Source organism: Nyctereutes procyonoides, unplaced genomic scaffold (genome assembly GCF_905146905.1).
Source record: "Nyctereutes procyonoides isolate TBG_1078 unplaced genomic scaffold, NYPRO_anot_genome, whole genome shotgun sequence".
Classification (NCBI taxonomy): domain Eukaryota; kingdom Metazoa; phylum Chordata; class Mammalia; order Carnivora; family Canidae; genus Nyctereutes; species Nyctereutes procyonoides.
The window spans coordinates 17,426,805-17,445,583 of record NW_026575134.1 but is presented as its reverse complement, the minus strand read 5'-3'; the positions used below and the strand labels follow the sequence as shown (position 1 = coordinate 17,445,583).

Here is an 18,779-nt window from a genome sequence, read left to right as displayed (position 1 = left end):
CAAAATTGCTTTGAGTCTTTTTTTAGTGTTTTTTTTTTTGTTTTGTTTTTTGTTTTTGTTTTTTTTTGAAATCTGGGTACATCTATGGGAGGTCAATATCCTCCATCCTTTGTGGTAATGTGGCATAATGATTAAATAACAATGTGATAGGGACACCTGGCTGGCTCAGTGGTTGGGCATCTCCCTTTGGCTCAGGTCATGATCCTGGGGTCCTGGGATCGAGTCCCACATCGGGCTCCCTGCATGGAGCCTACTTCTCCCTCTGTCTGTCTCTCTCTCTCTCATGAATAAATAAATAAAATCTAAAAAAAAAAAAAAATGCTATACTCTTAATACTCTTCAAAGCCTTTGGTATAGTTCAAAAGTCCCTGAATGTTGATAGAACTTCATAATTTTGAATTTCTTAAATTTAAACCCAGGCCACTGTTGGACTACCACAAGCATCTCTGAGCAGATCATTCTGGTTACTAGGTAGCATCTTCCATTCTCTTCCTCTGCCGTTCAGGCCAGTGCAGTAATGTTTGTGCAGGTGTGGGACTGTCTTCTCTCCGTACCCAAGTCAAACTCCTCAGTTCTGTCAAAGTAACTAACTGTATCCGTGCCGAGAATTCTTTGCACCCTCAGTGACACAGCAGGGTTTTAGTGAAATGGTCCCTTTAGTTTTTCTTCTTTTATCACAGCCGTCTTGGCTTAGAACCCTGGCCTGAATCTCTAGGAACAAGGATGCATAAGAGGCTATTCTAACCCGTGCTCAGAATTAGCCTGTCCCTCAGACACCTAGGCCAGTTGCCTATTTGGAGATAATTCTTCATGAATTTGGCATTTCTACACATACGGTGAGTGAAGCACTGACTGCCCTTTGTTCTGGGCTACCTCTTCAAGATGTTTGTTTGGCAAACACCCTTAGAAGGCGGAAATAGTATCCGTCCATTATAAAAGGTTCAGACTCCCTAAAATAAAGGTTCCTCTCCTATAACGCTACCCACTGCCTGTGCGGGGTATTGGGACTCAGTTAACAAGTCTCCTCCTCCCTGCAATACTGATATTCTGGATGCTGCTAGTGCTGTCATAAACTCTCCTTCCTCTCTGACTCACGAGTCTCACGTCTTCTACCAACATCCATGTGGCAGGCGAACTCTTAGCTTGCAAGTAGAGTACAATCTCAGACCCTTTACAGTTCTTGACATTGCCTTACACCCGATGCCTGAGCTTGGCTCCTAAAAGCCTTTCTATCCCTCATGTAAATACATCCTCAAGTACATGGGCTCCACAGTGCTCCAGATAGACCTTTCCATGGCTTCATCTTAGAGTGAACAGAGCATAGGCTCAATACATGACCCCTACACAACTCTCCAAGTGTGAATTGTTATCACAAGTCAGGCTCTTGGGGCACCTGGGTGGCTCAGTCGGTTAAGTGTCCGCCTTGGGCTCAGGTCATGATCCTGGGGTCCTGGGATCGAGCCTGCACCTGTTGGGGCTCCCTGCTCAGTGAGGAGTCTGCTTCTCCCCCCACTCGTGCTCCCTCTCACTCCCAAATAAATATAATATTTAATAAAAAATAAGTCTGGCTCTTTTTCGTATATGCTCATTACTACGCTCATAAAACTCTCCCTTGAAATACCCTTGGGCTTTATTCAGCTCGTGTATACTCCGTGTGTTCATGAAGCTTTTTCGGAGGACCCGTGCTGTGTTAGGTCTTACCCCTTTGCGTTCAACAAAACTTGAACTCCTAATTAGGGACTAAGTATTAGCTAATGACTAATGAAGGATAGTCAGAGAAAGGCAGGCAGGGACAAGGCAAATCCCCCTCCCCCAGGAAGAAACCACCCCTATAAGGACTCTGCACCGCCCTGGAAGGTGCTCTCCACCCTTTCCCATGTGAACACCTACCTGGAGCTCTTGGGCAAAAGCCTGATTGGGTGACAGACACGGGGAGGATTAAGGCGATCACAACAGCTTGCCAACAAGGCCACGAAAACCCCTAGACTTAGAAATCCTCTCCGGTCGCCTCCCTCTTCCAGAGCTTTGCCTGTTACTCAATAAACTTTGCTTTACTGTTGCCCAGGAGGATCACCCAAGAAACTTTGCTCTACTGCCCACCACTCTTGGTCTGGTCTTCCTCTTCATTCTTCATTCTTCCAAGTGGTGGGACCAAGAGCCACCCAGGTACCGAAGAAAAAGAGATCCTGCAACATGACCAACAGCTACCGTGAACACAGTCATTACTTAGTCTGCTGATCCCTAGATTCTCAAAGCTAAACTCTTTGATTAAAAAAAAAACAACATGTGTTGACTGAGCTTATTTCCTGGCTTGACATGGAAACTTCTGAAGGTCAGACATAAATGTGAAATGAAAACACCTATTTACTAATTAACCCAAATAGCATTCTTCTCAATCGGATTCTAAAGAACATAAGCCTGTAACAGAAGGGGCTTAAGAGTATTTACATTTCTGAGGCAGTGCCTGAAGCAGTTCTGCTGAGGGCCCAGCGTACCCCCGTCATAGTTCCTCCTTACCCTTCTTAGGAACAGCTCAGGATCTTTTCTTCTACACATTATTGGACATTTTCCTCTTCTCTCTTCTATTTCCAGGTATTATTTCCACTCTCTCTAATCCCAGTTATGGACTGAATTATTTCCCCTCACAAATTCATATGTTTAAGATGGGTGAGGGGATGGGGTAACTGGGTGATGGGCATTAAGGAGGGCACGTGATGTTACGAGCACTGGGTGTTACATGCAGCTGATGAATCACTAAATTCTGCCTCGGAAACTAATAATACACTTCTGTTAACTAAATTGAATTTAAATTAAAAATGTTCAAAATTCGTATGTTTAAGTCTTGTCTAATCCCCAGCACCTCAGAATGTGACTGTAGGGGATAGAGTCTTTAGAGGGGTGATTAAATTAAAATTAGGTCATTAGTGTGGGCCCGAATCCAATATGACTGGTGTCCTTACAGGAAGAGGAAACTTGGACAGACACAGAGGGAGCACAGCACGGGACCATAAAGATGGCCATCCAGAGGGCAAGGAGGGGGGCTTCAGAAGAATCCAACCCTGCCAACACCTTGATTTTGGACTTCTAGCCTCCAGATCTGTGAGAAAATCAATTTCTGGTTGTGTAAGCCACCCAGTTGGCGGTACTTCATGGAGCAGCCCTTCCAAACTAGCACATCCACCCCTTCCCATCAGCTGTGCACCCGACAGTCTGGCTGTTTGCACCCTGCTCTTCCCTGGGACCTTCTATTTCCTCTGAGTCCCCATTTCAGTATTGGATTCAGCAAATCCTTTAAATTACAAATTATTTCTTTGAGGGCTTCGATGAATCACTGTTCTTGAGGATTCTGTTTCCAGCAGATTACCTCATCCTGCCACTTGAAATTGTGAGCATTAGCAGGCAAATCTTAATGTTGCTCACGTCTAGCAAGACTGGTTTTCTGTCACCGTCTTTCAAAATAAAGAGAAAGGCACCTGGGTGGCTTAAGTGTACAACTCTGGATTCCGGCTCAGGTTGTGATCTCAAGGTTGTGACACTGAACCACGTTGGGCTCCACCACACGGGGCCCTTGCTCCAACGCCGGTTGTGACAGGGAGTCCCCCTCTCTGTGCCCTTCCCCCGTGGCCCCTTCCCCACCACCACTCTCAAGCGTGTTTGCGTGCTTTCTCTCTCTAAAAAAAAAGAATTAGGGGCACCTGGGTGGCTCAGTCAGTTAGGCTTGTGCCTTGGTCCCAGATCATGGTCCCAAGGTCCTGAGATCGAGCCCCCACATGGGGCTCCCTGCACAGCGGGAGCCTGCTCCCCCCTCTCCCTGCCACTGCCTGCTCCTGCTTTCTCTTGCTATCTCTCTCTCAAATAATAAAATCTTTAAAAATAATAATAATAATAAACAACTTAAAAAGCTGCAACGTCCTTTAACTTCCTCAGGTATCCCCAGTCTGAAGGTACACATGGGGAAGCACATCAACACTGAGGATTCGAATTCCACTGGCTCACTCTTCCCCCTACTGATGCACAGAAGACATCAGTCCCATTTCAAAACTGTTTCTGGGAAGCCCTAGGGCCTGTGTGAAAGTGGCAGCGGGGCCTCGCTGTGGGAAGCTTTCCTGTGGCCCCAGGCCTCTGCAGGACGGGCCCCAGCGGGTTGGGGATGCACAGTGGCTTCACCTGACTCCTGAAGCACGAGTGGAAACCCTGGCTGTTTCCGTACAGCTGCAGTCCCAGCCGTAGGATAACCAACCTAACGCTGGGAGCTTTATGTTAAGGCTTATTGTCCTTTAAAAAAGAACCAACACGGGACGCCTGGGTGGCTCAGTGGTTGAGCATCTGCCTTTGGCTCAGGTCATGATTCCGGAGTCCCCAGATCGAGTCCCACATCTGGCTCCCCACAGGGAGCCTGCTTCTCCCTCTGCCTGTGTCTCTGCCTCTCTCTGTGTCTCTCATGAATGAATAAATAAAATATTTTTTTTAAATAAAAATAAAAAGAACCAACACGACGCCTGTGGTTAGTGGAGACATTAAATGCGTGACGTGAAGCACTTGCATCCCCTCATTGCTGCAGTGACCGTTTACTGAGTTTGAGTCTACTTGCTGGGGCAGCGATGAGGACAGCCCCGGCCTGTGGAGTCAGCCAGTGAATTCGGGTCCCTGATACCAGCGCACCTCCACAGTCCAGCACCTTGGTCTCCATCAGGTGTTCTGAGATTCTGAGCTAAAGAGTTGTGACCTTCAGCAGCATAAATCATGGGGAGGCAAGGGGAGGCTGTTGGGTATTTTCTCTTTCCTAATGAAAGTAGCTGTGTAAAAAAAAAAAAAAGGAGAGTCAAGATAAAAGGTGCTGTGACCTGGGGCTAGATTTCAGATTGAGTCTCTCACTCTAACTGATGCCATTTATACTCCGTGCAACCCCTTCCACAGACCTTCTCAGACCCCAGGACACTGCAGACGGAGTTACTTCCTAATGCATTTTATGGCATTTGGAAGCCCTCCAGTGGCCAAATACTGTACTTTAAAAAAAAAAAATCCATTTGCTGTGCTGAAGTATTTAGGTGTGAAATGTACTCATGTTTGCAACTTACTTTGAAATCTGTCAAAAAATTAAGATGAATTAATGTATGGATAGATAAATAGATCTCAACATAGATATTAGATATGTGATCGAGCAAAAATAACAATGCTAATTATAGAATGCACGTGACACATATATGGGTCACGATATAATCTTTTAATTTCTCTGTGTTGGAACATTATATAAAATATTGAACAAAATCTCTTGGCTAGACTCTGAAGATTTGTATCTTGTAGTTGACATTATTCTATTAGAATTTTTAGACATTTAAGCATCTCAGTAGGATTGTCTTCATTAATGGACATGCATCAATTTTTCCTAACAGGATTAATTTCTAAATGTTTAAAAAGCACTTCTAGGTTTCTTTTGAGAAAGTTTATACCTCACACTTGTGAGAATGGCTAAAACCAAAAACACTGGAAATAAATGTTGCCAAGGATTTGGAGAAAAAGGAATTTCTGTTAGTGAAAATGCAACCTGAAAACCGTGGAAAACAGTCTGGAGTTTCCTTTAAAAAAATTTTTTTTAAGGTTTTATTTATTTATTTGACAGAGCAAGTGAAAGAGCACAAGCAGGGGGAGCAGCAGGCAGAGAGGGAAGGAGAAGCAGTCTCCCCACAGAGCAAGGAGCCTCATCGCAGGACCCTCAGATCATGACCTGAGCCAAAGGCAGACACTTAACGGACTGAGCCACCCAGGTGCCCCACCTCAAAAAAATTTTTTTGAATTTTTTTTAATGATCCTGTAATTCCACTAGTGGGGAATTAACCAAAGAATATAAAAAACAATGATTTGAAAAGATAATGCACCCCGATGTTTACTGCAGCATTATTTACAATAGCCAAAATATGGAAGCAATGGACCAAGTGTCCATTGATAGATGAGTGGATAAAGAAGATATGATGTATAAAAACAATGGAGTATCACTCAGCCAAAAGTGATATTCATTCAGAAGAATGAAATCCTACCATTCGTGACAACATGAATATGTCTAGAAGGTATTATGCTAAGTGAAGTAAGTCAGAGAAAGACATATTTACTGTATGATTTCACTCATATGTGGAACCTAAGAAACAAAACGAATAAAAAAGGCAAAAGCACATATTCTTAAATACAGAGAACAAACTGGTGGTTACTAAAGGAGAGAAGGGTGAGATGGGTGAAATAGGTGAAGGGGATTAAGAGCCCACTTACGTGATGAGCACTGAGTAATGTAGTATAGAACTGTTGCATGACTATATTGTACACCTGAAACTAATGTAACACTGTACATTCATTATACTGGAATTTTAAAAATAAATGTTTACATTCCTAGAATATCTATTTTACATACTCAGGATATTGCTAGCAAGTTAAGTAGATTACCTTAATTTTTTTTTTTTTTTAATCAGAGAAGCAGTTGTTTGACAATTTGACAATTGGTCAGGCTTCGATGCGGAGAATAAAATCCACCCTTGAGTAATTTAAGCAAAAAGGGATTCATTGCATTGTATATTACAAATGGCAGGGTTGGGGACACCTGAGTGGCTCAGCAGTTGAGCGTTTGCCTTTGGCTCAGGTCGTGATTCTGGGGTCTCAGGATCAAGTCCCGCATCGGGCTCCCTGCATGGAGCCTGCTTCTCCCTCTGCCTGTGTCTCTGCCTCTCTCTCTCTCTCTCTCTCTATCTCATGAATAAATAAAATCTTTAAAAACAAAACAAAGGGGCAGCCGGGTGGCTCAGCACTTTATTTTTATTTTTATATTTTTAAAAACTTTATTTATTTATTCATGAGAGACACAGAGAGAGAGGCAGAAACACAGGCAGAGGGAGAAGCAGGCTCCATGCATGGGGCCCCATGTGGGACTTGATCCCGGGACTCCAGGATCACGTCCTGGGCCAAAGGCAGACACTCAACTGCTCAGCCACCCAGGTGTCCCGGCTCAGCATTTTAGGGCCACCTTCAGCCCAGGGTGTGATCCTGGAGACCCAGGATCAAGTCCCACATCAGACTCCCTGCATGGAGCCTGCTTCTCTCTCTCTCTCTCTCTCTCTCTCTGTGTGTGTGTGTGTGTGTGTGTGTGTCTTATGAGTAAATGAATGAGGTCTTTAAAAAAAAAATGGCAAGGTTGTAAACTGAGCTTCAGGAATGCTCACAAATCACATCACCCTCACTGTAATATGGCCCATCAAGGAGGATGCCTCATAACCTGGCCCTCCCCCCTGTGCTAGATTCTTCACTGGACACTAATTGGTGTAATTTAAGTTACAGCCATAATTCTAGCTGCCAAGGGAGTTGAGAAATGCATTTTTAGCCTTCCTCACATTAAAGGCTAGGAAAGCCTGTAAAGAGGAGGATGGCATGAGATGAAAGGCTGTTGGAGACTTTAGCGAACAGATCATAAGGACAGGCTGACGGTACCCAAACACATTGATCAGCATTGCCACGGAGACTGCCAGACATTGGGACCCTTCTGATGTGTGTAATGAGAAGTAGGTGGCAACATCTATGAAGCTTTTTTTTTTTTAAGATTTTATTTATTTATTCATGAGAGACAGAGAGAGGCAGAGACACAGGCAGAGGGAGAAGCAGGCTCCCTGCGGGGAGCCTGACGTGGAACTTGATCCAGGGTCTCCAGGATCACGCCCTGGGCTGACGGCAGATGCTCTGTTGCTGAGCCACCTGGGCGTCCCTATGAAGCATTCTTGCCCCCAAACAGCAATCCTGAATCTGAGAGCCTCCAGATCCAATACCAAGTTTACAAAAAATAGAGGGATAGAAGCACATGTTCACACCACCACAGGGACGCAGCCAGAGCAATCCAGAGTGTGGGAAACTCTACAGGACAAATGACAGATTCCTCAATAAATAAATGGCAAGAAAAAAAGGGAAGGGAACACAAAATTAAAAGATCTAAAAGACAGGTGAACGCAGCATGGGGCTGGATTCAAGCAATCCAGTTGTCAAACATTTTATGAGACTCAAATCTGAACACATACTTGAATAACTGATCACATTGTTAATTTTTCAGATGCACAATGGTGTTTTAGTTATGTCAACAGTCACTCCAATTACTTTTACAATAAGCTCTTTATTTTTTGATTGTTGTATATTGTTTCTTTCATAACTAACATATGGCTCTGTGTCTTATGCCAGAAAGCAAGCTTCCGGTGCTGGGCATTTTACATGTTAACTAATCGACTCCTTGTAACAGTGCCGTGAGGATCAGTTACAGTGTTCCCCGAGAGACGAGACACATCTATCATGGCCTTTCTGGAAGTGGAGAAAAACAAATGTCTATTTTTAAAAAAGATTTATTTATCTGTTTGAGAGAGAGAGAGAGGGAGTGCTCATGTGGAGGGGAGGGTCAGAGGCAGAGGGGGGAGCAGGCTCCTGGCTGAGCTGGGAGCCCGACCGACCCCCGGGGTCATGACCTGAGCCCAAGGCAGACGCTCAACCACCGAGCCGCCCCAGCGCCCTCAAATGTCTATTTTATTTATTTTCATTAAGATTTTATTTTATTCATGAGAGACAGAGAGAGAGGCAGAGACACAGGCAGAGGGCGAGGTAGGCTCCCTGTGCAGGCTCCGCAGGCAGCCAGCCCCACGTGGGACTTGATCCCGGTTCTCCAGGATCAGGCCTTGGGCTGAAGGCGGGGCTAAACCGCTGCGCCACCAGGGCTGCCCCTCAAATGTCTATTTTAAAGTACACTTAGCATATCTAGGAATGAAGGAAGCAGGCGGCCTTTCAGAGAAGTAACACCACTAATTAATAGGGCCACTAAATTACCAGGTGATCTTTTTTTAAGACTTGTTAGTTTTTATAAAGTAAACATTAGATTTGATGTTTAAAATATCCTCAGAATGTTCTTTTATTCCTGAAAGTATGAAAGGGCACCTATTGTCTCATGTTAAAGATAAGAAAACCCCAGAGCTCATCCCTATCCAGGGGAGGTTAAGTGTGAGAAGCGCACTGAGATCTTGCGGTTACCGCCCCAGCCAAGGGTGGGGGACACTGGGGCTACGGGCCCCCCAACGCTAGCTGGCTGCAGTCCTGCACTGTCCTGGGGCACAAACGGTCGACGGCACAGTGCTCTGGCCCCCCCGAGGCTCAGCAGCACCGACAAGATAGTATTCCTATTCCTCTTCCTAAGGAGAATTTTTTTTTAATTTTTATTTATTTATGATAGTCACACACACACACAGAGAGAGAGAGGCAGAGACATAGGCAGAGGGAGAAGCAGGCTCCATGCCGGGAGCCCGATGTGGGATTCGATCCCGGGTCTCCAGGATCGCGCCCTGGGCCAAAGGCAGGCGGCAAACCGCTGCGCCACCCAGGGATCCCCCTAAGGAGTATTTGAATCTATACTTTCTCCTTGTTGGGGGTGGGGAGAGGCTAATAATTTTTAAAGTCTCAGAAACACTGGCTTAGATTTCTTTTTTTTCTAAGTTAGCTTCCTCCCTCCTTCCCTCGCCCCCCCAACCCCCCCCCGCAGGGCTCAGTCTGATCCAGAGCCGCGCACTCCTCCCACTGGGCCAGGCCCGCCTAGATCATGGTGCTTCCCAAATCCTGCGTTCACATTCTTGGAAATGGACATCATCATATTTACTTTTTAAATTTAGTTAGTTTAAAAGACTTTTTTTTTCTTGTGCACGTAACATCCTTCTCCGCCAGATTTCAAAGAGCTTATAAAAATCAAAATGCTACCTTGTTTTCCTAAGGATAATCCACCAAATGCCACTGTCCTCAAGGAAAACTGCGGCACCTCTGCCTAATGGAAAATTGGTAACTAGTTGGGTAAAGGGGTGTGCGAGTACCCCCCCCCCGCCCCGGGGAACTGCAGCTGCTCCACCAGTGGGCTTATTAGCTGGTTATCACTGGGCTCTACTGGACTTTGTGCCTCGTAAATCATCTTAACCCCTTGGGAGGTGACCGTGTAGGTGAGTGTCCCCTGCCTCGGGGCCTCCCCCCCTCGCTTCTCTGGAACTGGGGTGAATTTCTAGCTTGAAGATGTGGAGTTGCTGTTCCTTACCCTCAAGCCGACGCTGCCCCGAGGCGACCGGGGCCGCCCCCTGCTGGTCTCTGAAGCTTGTGTAGGGATTGGAGTCCGAAGAAGGCGCGCTCCGGCCCCTCCTGCCCCTCCTGCCCCTCCTGCCCCTCCTGCCCCTCCTGCCCCTCGGCCCCGCCGGCCCCTCCCGCCCCTCCGGCCCCTCCTGCCCCTCCGGCCCCGCCGGCCCCTCCTGCCCCTCCGGCCCCTCCTGCCCCTCCGGCCCCTCCTGCCCCTCCTGCCCCTCCGGCCCCGCCGGCCCCTCCTGCCCCTCCGGCCCCTCCGGCCCCTCCTGCCCCTCGGCCCCGCCGGCCCCTCCTGCCCCTCCGGCCCCGCCGGCCCCTCCTGCCCCTCCGGCCCCTCCGGCCCCTCCTGCCCCTCGGCCCCGCCGGCCCCTCCGGCCCCGCCGGCCCCTCCTGCCCCTCCGGCCCCGCCGGCCCCTCCGGCCCCGCCGGCCCCTCCTGCCCCTCCGGCCCCTCCTGCCCCTCCTGCCCCTCCGGCCCCGCCGGCCCCTCCTGCCCCTCCGGCCCCTCCGGCCCCTCCTGCCCCTCCGGCCCCTCCGGCCCCTCCTGCCCCTCGGCCCCGCCGGCCCCTCCTGCCCCTCCTGCCCCTCCTGCCCCTCGGCCCCGCCGGCCCCTCCTGCCCCGCCGGCCCCTCCTGCCCCTCCGGCCCCTCCGGCCCCTCCTGCGGGAGGTTACCGCAGCGCCCGTGTCCACGCCCTGGGGAGAAAATGGGGTCGGGCTCCCCAGAGGCTTGGCGGAGGATTCGGAGGTGCATCTCCAGCACAGCTACATTTGTCTTAAGATCTTGTTTTGAGTCATCGCTGCACCCGGTGCGGGGCCGGAACTCGCAGCCCCAGGGCCCGGTCGCGAGCTCCACCGGCCCAGCCGGCCTCGGCCCCAACACAGCTCGCCCTAAGCGGCTCGGCGGCGGCGGAGGCCCGGAGGCCGGGGAGGAGCCGGGAGATGGGACCTGGGAGCCGGGAGCGCGGCTGGTGCGGGAGCCGGGGCGGCGGGGGGGGGGGGGCCGGGCCGAGCGGGAGCCGCAGCGGCCACGGCGAGGCCCACCCGCACCTGCGCACCTGCAGGCGGCGGGCGGCGGCCCTCGGAGCGGAGCCCAGGTGGCCCCCGGGTGTCGGGGGCGGGGCTGGGGCGGGGCTGGGGCAGCCCCGGGGCCTCCAGGCAAGGCCCCCGGCTCGCGGCTGGGCTCCCGGGCCCCCGCCCCCCGCCCCCCGTCTTCATCCCGCAGAACACGACCAGAACCTTCCTGCCTGCGACCCCGCACCCCGACTTCCCCCCACACGGGGGTTAAGGACGGCCGCCCCCCGCCCGCCCGGGAGCCGCGGCCTGCGCCCGCAGCAGCTCGGGGCGTGTTTGCCGGCGGGTCCTCAAGATCCCTCCTGGCACAGGACAAAAGGGAAGGACCGCATTTTTTCCGAAGATTTTATTTTATTCATGAGAAACACACGCAGAGAGGCCGAGAGCCCCGGGCAGAGGGGGAAGCAGGCGGAGCCCGCCGGGGGCTCGATCCCGGCCCCCGGGGCACGCCCTGGGCCGCAGGCAGCGCCGCTCCTGGCAAGGCTTTAGGAGGACTAGGGAAGACCTGAGTTCCGAGACGATCAGGTGCCTGGCACCCCGCAAGGGTTTAGGCAAGTTATGAGACAAGCCTGAGTCTGCACGAAGGCTACAGGTGCTGCCTGCGAGGTGGGGCCCCCACCTGGGCCCCCGCGGGTGCAGCGCCCACCCAGGCGGTGCGGCTGTCGGCTCCGGGCGCGCAGGGCCTCGGGGCGCCTCGGGCTGGCTCTGCCGCCCCCGCCTGGCGACCGGGGGAACAGCCGATGTTCCAGCGCCTGCAGCCACCACAAAGGCTCTACTGAAAATCCTTTGTCAAAGAATGCAACTTTCAGAAATCTTTGTTCCTAAGCGAATTCACATGAAAGTATAGACATAAAACTCCTACATACACGTTACAATTTACTCCCACTACAGGGAAATGGATAGTGACAGGTGGAACAGTAACAGAACAATGGGCAGCTCGCCTTAGGTTGAAAAGATGGTTAAGAATACTTTGTCCTAAAAAAAAAAACAAAAAAAAAAAAAAAGAATACTTTGTCCTGCTGATTGACTAGCAATAGGAAATTCCCTATAAACTGCATTTCACTTCTGAAATAATGAAATGTGCATATATAGAATTTTAGTTTTTAAAAATTTTTCTCATGTTTATCTCAGCTAATCTCTATATCTTTCAAATTATGACATGTAATATACCTAGATTGGTATTTTAAATATTTTGCATAGAAGCTGCATGAAACTGTTATTGTGTGCTTACTTTAAATACAAAGAGAAATACTGAATACTTAGGTTTTAATGTTTAATACAGTGCATTATTGGGATCCCTGGGTGGCTCAGCGGTTTAACGCCTGCCTTCAGCCCAGGGCGTGATCCTGGGGTCCCGGGATCGAATCCCATATCGGACTCCTTGCATGGAGCCTGCTTCTCCCTCTGCCTGTGTCTCTGCTTTTCTCCCTCTCTCTGTCTGTGTCTCTCATGAATAAATAAATAAAAATCTTAAAAAACACAGTATATTAAATACTTTTTCACATTTAGTATTAGAAGATATTGGAAATATTCTAGTAAGTTAAAAACAAAGCTAAACCTTAGAAGGCACAATACTTTAAAAAATCACAGAGGTATAGATGACCTGCATGTTTGTGTACTTACTAAATCATCCTACCAAAGAATTTTTCAATCAGAAAAAAATAAAATATTGAGGGGCAAGGTGGGGAAAATGGGTGAAGGGGGTCGGTAGTCCAAACTTCCAGGTATAAAACAAGCCAGGGAGATGTAGTGACTGGAGTTGATAATACTGTATTAGATATTTGAGAGTTGCTAAGAGAGTGGATCTTGAAAGTTCTCATTGCAAAAAAAAAAAAAAAAAAGTTACTATGGAAAAAATAAAAGAATTAATGATAAAAGAAAAACAGTATTTTAAGAATTTTTTTTTTCTTTTAAGTATTTTAAGAAATTTAGAATTGTTTTCCTGTTTGGCTATTTGGGGCTAACTCCGTGGTTGCTAAAGAATGTTTTTGCTTTTTTAAAAAAAACATTTTGAGAGCAAGAGCACAGGGCACAGGAGCCCGGGAAGGGCCGAGGGAGCAGCAGACTCCCCACTGAGCAGGGAGCCGCCAGGGGGCTTGATCCCAGGCTCCCGGGATCCCGACCTGAACGGAAGGCAGACGCTGAACTGAGCCTCCGGGACGCCCCTAGAGGGTATGTTCTTGTTGAGCCAGAAGCACATTCTCAAGTCACAAATGCTACGTCATTAGGTCAGGATAGCGGTTACCTATGCTGTGCTATCTCTAAAAAATGAAAAACGACTGGAATCTTTGGAATTCCCTTCCCCCACTAATTCGCAAGGCCCAGATCTGTTGTAGGTAGAACACGGAGACACGCCCTCCAGAGCCACACAAGATAGCTGCTTTCCACTGGTTAAATTATCTGATGTGCACATCTTCCAAGATTTGTGCACCTTAAAAGACAAATAACTAAGGAAACAGATTGGAGCAAATCTGTTTAAAAAAATACAGCTCATATTCAAAACTACATCTGCTTTGCACTTTTAGCAAATATGCAAGGGCTTCCTACTGAGTGGTTATGTGCCAAAATCTTAGTTTAAAGCTTTTGCAATTCTCCATCTGCCAAAATGAAAATGTGAGCTTCTGGCCTTTAAGAGCTGTGTAACAAAGATCCAGTATTAGAGAATATTTAAAAACTGAAATTGATCACATTTCATTATTTAGAAAGCTATCAGTAGAATCTTGGGGCACCTGGCTGGCTCCATTGGTAGAGCACGCAACTCCGGATTTCAGGGTTGTGAGTTCAAGTGCCATGTTGGACACAGAGCTTACTTAAAAAATAATAAAAAAGGAAAGCTTTTAATAGAATCTGATTTTTAGATATCCAGAGTAATGTCACTAAAAGCAGGTATTGAGATATCTAAGAAAACAACAGCAAGAACTTTTCCCAAATTAGCACAATAGTGCTTTAATTCAATTTAATCCTATATTTAGGATTAAACTAGAATGATTTCATGGATTGCAATCAAGAGTACCAAATACGTATTTCAACAAAAATATTACAATCAGCATACATTTTAGGGCTCAATATAATTAAGATGGCATTCTTTGAGTCTCTCTCAAAAGCTTCAGATTGCAAATTGCAATCATTCTTTTTATTGCTCCCCTTCACATTTGGCACAGAACTTTTTTTGGTTTAATTATGAAAAAAATCTTTAACCAATATGTATAGATGTCTTCAGAGCAGAGCCAGCTATTCAGTTTGGACACTATGAATATATTTTTGGAAAAGCACTCCCAGTGAGTGGATGATGTCTTTGACCACTCTCCGAGCTGGCTCCAGGAGCAGGGACAAGTAGATGAACAATTTATTATTAAGCTTCGCTCCATGAGTGTATTTATGTGAGCGCTTTAAATTGTGTCAAGAGGTACAAAGTTTGAAAATACAAAGACTTATAATAGAAGGGTGGTTGGGAATGTAAATCAAAATCAGGTGTGGATTAGCTATCTTAACATGTGCTATGGTTTTGGATTCAATTCACCTATTCAACTGACATTTATTTTCTCCTCTGTCAGGACAATGTTCAAGAAAATATATATTCAAAATTAGTTCTACTTTGCACATTTAGCTGTTTTCATATATATATATATATATATATATATATATACACACACCAGCATTTTCACTAAATATGATCATTTCTCTCAAGGGGTTAGGTTAGTAGAGCAGGAAGTCTAACCAAGTACACTAATAAATAAATGGGGTACAGTGTAGACAGACACAAAGAGAATACGGCTGATTGACTTGGTGTGGGAAACAGAATGAGATGAAGGGCTTAATGGAAGATGCAACACTTGAATCAGTTGTGATAGATGAGTAGGGCTCACCAGAACAAGGACAAAAGTAGGGTGTTCAAGACAGAGGGTATAGGAGTACGGAATGGGGGCTCAAGAAATTTTAAGTACAGGTGACCCTGTACAACACGGAAGTTAGGGCCCCCTGTGCAGTCAAATATCTTCTTAGAACTTTGACTTAACTACTACTAGCCTACTGTTGGAAGTCTTACTGCTAACATAAAGTCTGTTGACGTATATTTTGTGTATGTATTAGATACAGTATTTTTTTAAAGACTATTTGAGAAAGAGAGAGGAAGCATGAGAGCAGGGGGAGGAGGCTCAGGAAGAAGCAGACTCCCTGCTGAGCAGGGACCCCCCCCAACACGAAGCTCAATCTCAGGACCCCGAGATTATGACCTGAGCTGAAGGCAGGTGCCCAACTGACTGAGCCCTGGATACAATATTCTTACAATAAAGTAAGCTAGAGAAAAGATGATTAAGAAAATTAGGGACGCCTGGGTGGCTCAGTGGTTGAACGTCTACCTTCGACTCAGGGCGTGATCCCAGGATCGAGTCCTGCATCTGGCTCCCTGCACGGAGCCTGCTTCTCCCTCTGCCTGTGTCTCTGCCTCTCTCCCTCTCTCTGTGTCTCTCATGAGTAAATAAATAAAATCTTTAAAAATAAAAAATCATCAACACGGAGCACCTGGGAGTGAGAGGCACAGGCGTCCAGTTATGGAAGGAATAAGTCACGGGGATGACAGGTATAGCCTAGGGAACAGAGCCAATGGTAATGTAATAGCATTCACTGCATGGTGAAGATGGTAGCTAGAACTGTGGTGAGCACAGCGTAACCAGAGAGTTGTTGAATCACTATGTCATACATCTGAAACTAATGTAACATTATGTGTCAACTAAACTTCAATAAAAAATTGAAAAAAAATTTTAACAGTGAAAATCCTAAGGAACATACATGTACAGTACTGTACTGCCTGTAGTGAAAAAAATCATATTGGGGCATGTGGGTGGCTCAGTCAGTTAAGCATCCGACTCTTGGTTTTGGCTCAGGTTGTGATCTCAGGTGGTGAGACTGAGCCCCACATTGGGCTCCAGGCTCAGAGCCAGAGTCTGCTACAGTTTCTCCCTTTTCCTCTGTCCCTCCCTCTGCAGGCTCTTGTGCAACCAATCAATCTTTAAAAAGAAAAAAAAAAAATCATGCATAGGTGGACCTGTTTCAAATCCTTCTTGTTCGAGGGTCAACCACAGTTCATTATGACCAGAGCGCAGACATACAGCGTAGTTTAAGACTACGACAGGCAGGGCTCCCTGGGTGGCGCAGCGGTTTGGCGCCTGCCTTTGGCCCAGGGCGCGATCCTGGAGACCCGGGATCCAATCCCACATCGGGCTCCCGGTGCATGGAGCTTGCTTCTCCCTCTGCCTGTGTCTCTGCCTCTCTCTCTCTCTCTCTCTCTCTCTCTCTCTCTCTCTCTCTCTGTGACTATCATAAAGAAATAAAAAAAAAAAAATAGTTTAAAAAAAAAAAAAAAGACTACGACAGGCAGCAGCAGGCAGATCTTGGAGGGGGTCTTGCATCATCTGCTAGGTTAGGCTTGATCCCGTGAGCCTGGCTCCCCAGTTTCGTTATGCACCACAGTCATCTATGGTGCTTTTCCAAAACATTCTTTTTTTTTAAAGTTTTATTTATTTAAGTAATCTTTATACCCCATGTGGGGCTTTGAACTCACGACCTCAGTATCAAGAGTCACCTGCTCTTCCGACTGAGCCAGCGATGTTTGTTAGGTGTTTTACTGGATCTCAGTAGGCGAGCTGAGAAGGCTGCCTAGGGCTGACTTGAGTATTAGAATTATGAAGCCGTGTTTTTGCAGAGGCGCTCTCTATTCTTTAAGAGTTGAAGCCCCATTCACACTCATAACGTAAGGACTTAAAGAGCCAGCAGGAAGGCAGACACTAACTCTAATTTGCTAGGAATGAGGAATGAAAAACTAAGACAGGTTGGCACTGTAAAATTGTTTTTGTTTTTTTAATGGCAGGTCAAATATCCTGAAACATACATGTGTTTTGATAGTCTTCTAATCCCACTTGAGTTCAAATATTAAAGTAACACACACAAGCTAAGAGAATTCAATATTGTTCCAAGGCACTTACTGAATCTCCATGACTAGATGAAAACAAGGACAATTAGGATAGACAATTAGACAGTATATAATATAAAAATAACTTTTTGCTTACAATTTACAAAATGTATTATTATTACAATCTTTGATCTCTGATAACCTGCAATGCTGGCTGCATGAATCCAGCAATTTTAAAATTCAGAAACTATTTTCTAAAACTTCAGGGCAAATAATTTACAAATAAGGTACACAAAGATTTAGACCATGCAGAAATTTCTTACATCTTCTGTTAATAATATTTTATGACTGCAACTTTATCAAATTATATACCTACTTGCCCTGTACATATACAAAATAATGCATACATGATAAAACATTAGCAAAAGAGTAGTCCTTAAACTCAATTCATCATAAAAGTATGACTATATTAACATGTCTACAAGCAGCGTGTAACAGGGTTAAGAGACATTAAGGCAATAATACTTGAAGTTACAAAATAAACCATATGTAATACTTTTTCCTAAGTGTAGTATAAGGCAGGTAGATGGTCCCAGCAAAAAAATACGAAGGTAACAATCTACGCTGCTGTTAGTCCCACATTTTTAAGATGGAATACTATAAATCTGGCTTTTGGTGGCACTTGAATTTTCCAGTATAATTTAAAGTGTCTTTTAGCTCCCTGAATCATGTCCATTCTGAAGGTGGATCTCTTGGTCCTTTGGGTTTCCCACAGCGATTACGAAAACCTGTAATCACAATACCATAGTAGCTGGTCAGATTCCAGGATGTATTATAGTTTACTAAAAATTCTTAATTTGCTTTAGGTATTTCATTTAAAAACCTGAATAAATCATAGCACAAAGTTTGATAAACTTTGCCTTAAGGAAAGCCTGAAATGATGGCAAATAACCTTTTCTCATTCTTGCCAGCATTCACTACATAATTAAAGCTTTAAAATTACTGAGCAAACAAATTACCAATATCTGTGGCCTCTGTTGGACTTTCTGATATCTGATCTTTCTGGTTACTGAAAATGGCTGGACATTCTGTACAAGTTTCTGTGTGAATACCTCCTGATGGATGATCTAAAATGCGAAATAAAGCCATTGTTAATCACCATCATGTGTAGCATCATATGTAAAATCCTCTAATCGTTTTAATGTCTGTATTAAGTTAAAAGAGCAAGTTTTCTCTCTTGGGCATCATAATTTCAGAGGCCCAGATACATATAAATGTAATGGTAGTGAACATAGGAAAATCATGTTAGGTGTTCCTGAGGGGACCCAGAAATCTTCACGCAATGTATGCATTCTCCTTATGCTCTTAGCTTTACTTAATAAACCTCAATATTGCCATTTTATGTTTCCTTAAAGTAGTTACAGTGTGTGCTAAGGCAATAATTGCAAGTGAATGTCTTTATATGGAAATCAATGACAATCAAGTTCATAGTTAATAGACTACTGGCTTCTAATTTTTTTTTTAAAGTTTTACATCACTGAAATTTTAGTTTACTTATTTAATTACCAATGCATAAGATTAGTAACAAAAGAAATTTTGTTAAAGAAATGTTTATGGAAACTTGGAATACAAGTCAAAGAATACATGATCCTTGTCCTTAAAATGCTTATAGTTTAGACAG

The 18,779-nt window shown here is 45.8% G+C and overlaps 1 protein-coding gene across 4 annotated transcripts in view; it reads right to left on the bottom strand.

Annotated features, from left to right (window-relative positions):
• Nucleotides 1-17,018: 17,018 nt before the first annotated feature.
• Nucleotides 17,019-18,779, bottom strand: part of PTPN12 (protein tyrosine phosphatase non-receptor type 12) — a 79,461-nt gene continuing 77,700 nt past the window's right edge. For 3 of the 4 annotated variants that reach the window (XM_055300985.1, XM_055300986.1, XM_055300982.1), the window contains exons 17-18: nucleotides 18,118-18,225; nucleotides 17,019-17,886 (exon numbers count right to left, since the gene is read on the bottom strand). In XM_055300985.1, the coding sequence (XP_055156960.1) occupies nucleotides 17,825-17,886; nucleotides 18,118-18,225 (170 nt within the window). In that variant the 3' untranslated portion in view covers nucleotides 17,019-17,824. The remainder of the gene's footprint in view (nucleotides 17,887-18,117; nucleotides 18,226-18,779) is intronic. The other variant, XM_055300984.1, reaches the window with a different exon arrangement.